The following is a 3,931-nucleotide window of genomic DNA, read 5'->3' as shown; positions in this document are numbered from 1 at the left end:
CCTATTTTCTTGAGCAAGGATTAAATCGAGAGTTCGAGATACAATCTCCTTGATTAACTTTTAATTGATTGAGTCTTAAGTGATTCTCTTAAAAGTTGCTTGTTGTTGTCCATACAGATTGCTGAGCGAAATATTAGGTGGTAGTGTTAGACCCCCGTTTTTTCTGCTTTATCACCGCATTCAGAGTCATCATGAGCAAGAATAAGGCATACAGGGTAAAGTTTCCTTGGATGTCTTTGAAAATATATTAGAATCTATTGGGGTGACCAATTTGCTGCATTCTCAGTCATTATGCCATGTAACATAGGATTTGAAATGTTTAACTCAACAAGGAAACTTACATCATTGGTATATGTATGATTGCCATCTTCTGGTATGATTTTGAGTGGGTTGCCAAGGATACTTGCAATTTGATTTTCAACTTCAACATTGAAAAATTCAGGTGGGAGCTTCTTGATATCAATCCAAAATTGCTGAGTGAGAAAATCAATACCAGTTATAGTATGTGAAGGATGCCACGCACGGAAAACAACCAAGTAACCATCGAAACTCCAAGGACCTTCCTCCAACATTGAATTATAGCTTTCCCAATCATAAAATCTAAATATGCATATATTAGTAGCATGTCGCCTCATTTGAAAACGCCCACGACCCCAGACCATTGTTGCTTCTTGTTCAATCTTATCTGGCCCCATTGGGTTCTCACGGAAAATCTTTGCAATTAAACTAACTGACAATTTCTGAATACTAGGTTGTAATTTTATGTGAGAGTACCTGATCACTCTTTGAATGTTATTATCCTTTTCTAGTTTTGTATTCTTAATTTTGTGGATAAGATCAGAAACCTCGCCCACATACTTTTTCGTTGACACTGAGAATACTAAAAGGAAGAAAATGATGAACAACGTAGAATGAAGTTTAGATATCCCTTAGAATCTTCTTATTTAAAGAGCGAGGACATTTAAACCTTATGCTACGTGTTGAACATTTCAGCCCACTTCTCGTTAAATTACATCCATGAGTTATCCGATTTTTATTTTTATTATCTCGAGCATAACATCTTGAATAAAGTGAGTATCGTTTAAAGTACATGAGAGAGTTTTCAGAAAGCATGTCACTAGTCATACTTATCTTCATAACATCGAAATTCTCACTTTGCGTCCTTATTTTCATTAGAATCTTCAATAGAATACGACTTGTTAAGATGGGATAACCTTTGAAATGGAACCTTTAGCAGAGAGTGAGATCAAGCCACCTAGCAAAGAAATGTATGCATAAATCTTAAATGCGCTGTCTTGTTGGGATAGCATTACTCAAAGAAAAAAAATCTAACCGTCCATCGCCTCAGCATCCGGCAAACAATTTTACTGAGAGCTAAGAAATTGAAAAACATTCCTACCAAACAGACCCTGGACCGACTGCTATTTAAAGTCGGCAACGATTCGCGAACTCAATATCTAGGGCTTCCTTTTTATTTTTTTCCTTTCTTCGCTCGTCTCGGTTGTTTGTTTTCTCTGCCGCTGAGAAAAAGGAGAAAGATCGCTTCTGCAAATTCTATTACTGATCTGGTGATTCCTTCCTCTATTTTTATTTTACTTTGACAAGATTCATACACTTTTCTTTCTACAATCTGATTTTAGGGTTTCTGTGATTTTGAATTAGTGGAGGATTTTTTTTTTGTTTGACAAGATTCATATGCTTTTCTTTCTACGATCTGATTTTAGGGTTTCTGTGTTTTTGAATTAATGGAAGATATATATAGGTTCATGTGATTATGTCAAATTGAAATCTTAATACCATATAATTGTCCTTAATTTCTTTCGCTAGGATTGTCAACTATGGAGAAACAAAAAGTAGAAGGTATAGAAGAGACTTTTGTCTTGGCCTATCCCGGTTACTTCAAACATGCCAATATTGGTGCTCTTGTGAGCTTCTTTGAGGAAAATAAATTTCACTTGAAAGGTAAACCTGATTTAGTTTATTTTTAAAGCACTCCTTCCATTGTACAGCTAATCGGCAACATATCTATTGTTTATCCTTATCAAGGTATGATGCTTATGAATGTGAGTCCGAAATTCATTGAAAAGCACCTCCAAAATGTTGGAGAGGAACATGGAGGGGAACCTGATGATGAACTTTCTTGTTTTAATTGGGTGTATTACTTAACCTCTGGTCCTGTTGTTGCTATGATACTGGAGGGACATGAAGCAGCCAATAAAATGAAGTTATTGGCATCGAATCGTGAGAACGTTTTCTTTTGGAGTTTTGGCAGGTAAGCCTAAAATTTCATTGTTTTACTTTATAGCCCTCTTTTTTGTTTGTTGTATGTACGTAGTTGCCTTGTTTATCGCCTGTTGATTGTTAAATTTGAATTGCAATTTTAGTCTTTTTACATTTTGGGAGTACCTTTTTCTCTCCCTCTCTTTTATTTTCTTCTTTTTTCTAATTTTTATTCGACAGGCCAGCAGCTTACTGCAGCGGTTCAGCTGACCGTGCAAATCAAGATATTCGGACGTGGTTCGGTCAAGATAGCAAAGCTGAGAGATCTAATTTAGTACACTTGCATGCAGGGGGGGGAACACATGGCCCATTGGATAGAATCTATAAGACATTAGAGAATGATTCCTACTATCGAGTGTTTGCTGAAAAACCGTAAGTTTCCGATTTAGAATCCAAATGATGAATCTGATTAATCTGATATAAAGCCATATCCATGTCAAATGTTTGAAGAGTTACTATTCTTTTTCATGCTGGGCAGTATAATTTGCAGCATGCAGGATTTTGAGTCAGACCTATTATTGATAACTAGCCTCCCGTTATTTTGGTATTCAATATTTGCAGCATAGATCTTCATGCCTGTTTTTTGAAGGAACCCATGTCCTTTCTGGTGATCAAGCCCAAGGCTTTTGATAAGGACTGTGTTGGCGAAATTCTGAGTGCTGTTGAGGATAACAGTTACATAGTCAAAGGTAAGTACCCATGCATCTTTTTTATGCGCTTAATGCTGATATCATCTGGTTACACTTTTCGATTGAACTGTTCTTCTAGGTTTAAAGCTCGTGAAAAAGTCCGAGCATCCTGACAGCATTGTATGGTCTGATTCTTCTGCATCGACTAAAACTGATGGAGATGATGAGTATGGTATTGCTATGGTTGTTACTTGTCTTTCCTCAAATTTCGAATTACGTGACAAAGCACCAGATCTCAAGCATATCGATTTTAGTTCAGAAGTATATCTAGTTGGCAGGTAAACATGAATTGTTGCATTTCTGGTTAATCATTGAAATAGCATCTTTTGTGTATCATGCCAAGACTAAAAATTGTTGTGTTGCTTTCAAGACTAAAAATTGTTTATTTCTTTGTGCAGTAATTACGTCTACCAAAGCAAGCCGGATGAAATGAGGAGTGATGTAGACTTATTTTTTCCTCACGGTCTGACCATTTGGACTGATCCTGAAAGCCAGTACCTATTTGGCAAGATGTTCCAGCCAACTTTAATTGGTTTAGATTGGGAGGATTAAGTTACATGTCATGTGTTTTCTTGTTTGGAAGTTACTAACAGTTTCCAATTCCGTGGTTGTAAAACTTTATACTCTTTTATCCTTTAATATGATGAACTTAAAGTTACATTTTCTTTCTTTCTTGGCTCAAGTTTTTAAATGCGCAGCTGTGCACTTAATTTTTTTTGATGATAAAACTTGGATTAGAAAAAAATCAAAGCAAACTTGTCGTTCACTTGTTGTGTGGGAAAAAGTAATGTCGTGTTTAGGCCACCATGGAGTTGGTTATGTGGTTTATATGTTGGGGGAAAAACTGTCTAGAAGCTAGAAACCGGGACATGCGGAGAAGTATTTACCAACAATTTGAATTTGAACAGTTATGGCAATTGGCAATGGCCAATAGAATACATCATTAATATCCATTAGAAGGA

General features: G+C 36.1%; 1 protein-coding gene across 1 annotated transcript; it reads left to right on the top strand.

Annotated features, from left to right (window-relative positions):
- Positions 1-1,373: 1,373 nt before the first annotated feature.
- LOC113325450 lies at positions 1,374-3,638 on the top strand. Its single transcript, XM_026573658.1, has 7 exons — positions 1,374-1,568; positions 1,828-1,962; positions 2,047-2,272; positions 2,461-2,652; positions 2,842-2,969; positions 3,049-3,247; positions 3,368-3,638. Exons 2-7 carry the CDS (start codon positions 1,839-1,841, stop codon positions 3,519-3,521), a joined length of 1,023 nt encoding a protein of 340 aa, XP_026429443.1. The 5' UTR covers positions 1,374-1,568; positions 1,828-1,838; the 3' UTR covers positions 3,522-3,638.
- The last annotated feature ends 293 nt before the right edge of the window (positions 3,639-3,931 follow it).

This window comes from Papaver somniferum, chromosome 11 (assembly GCF_003573695.1).
Source record: "Papaver somniferum cultivar HN1 chromosome 11, ASM357369v1, whole genome shotgun sequence".
NCBI classification, from domain to species: domain Eukaryota; kingdom Viridiplantae; phylum Streptophyta; class Magnoliopsida; order Ranunculales; family Papaveraceae; genus Papaver; species Papaver somniferum.
This window is presented reverse-complemented; position numbering and strand designations above follow the sequence as displayed.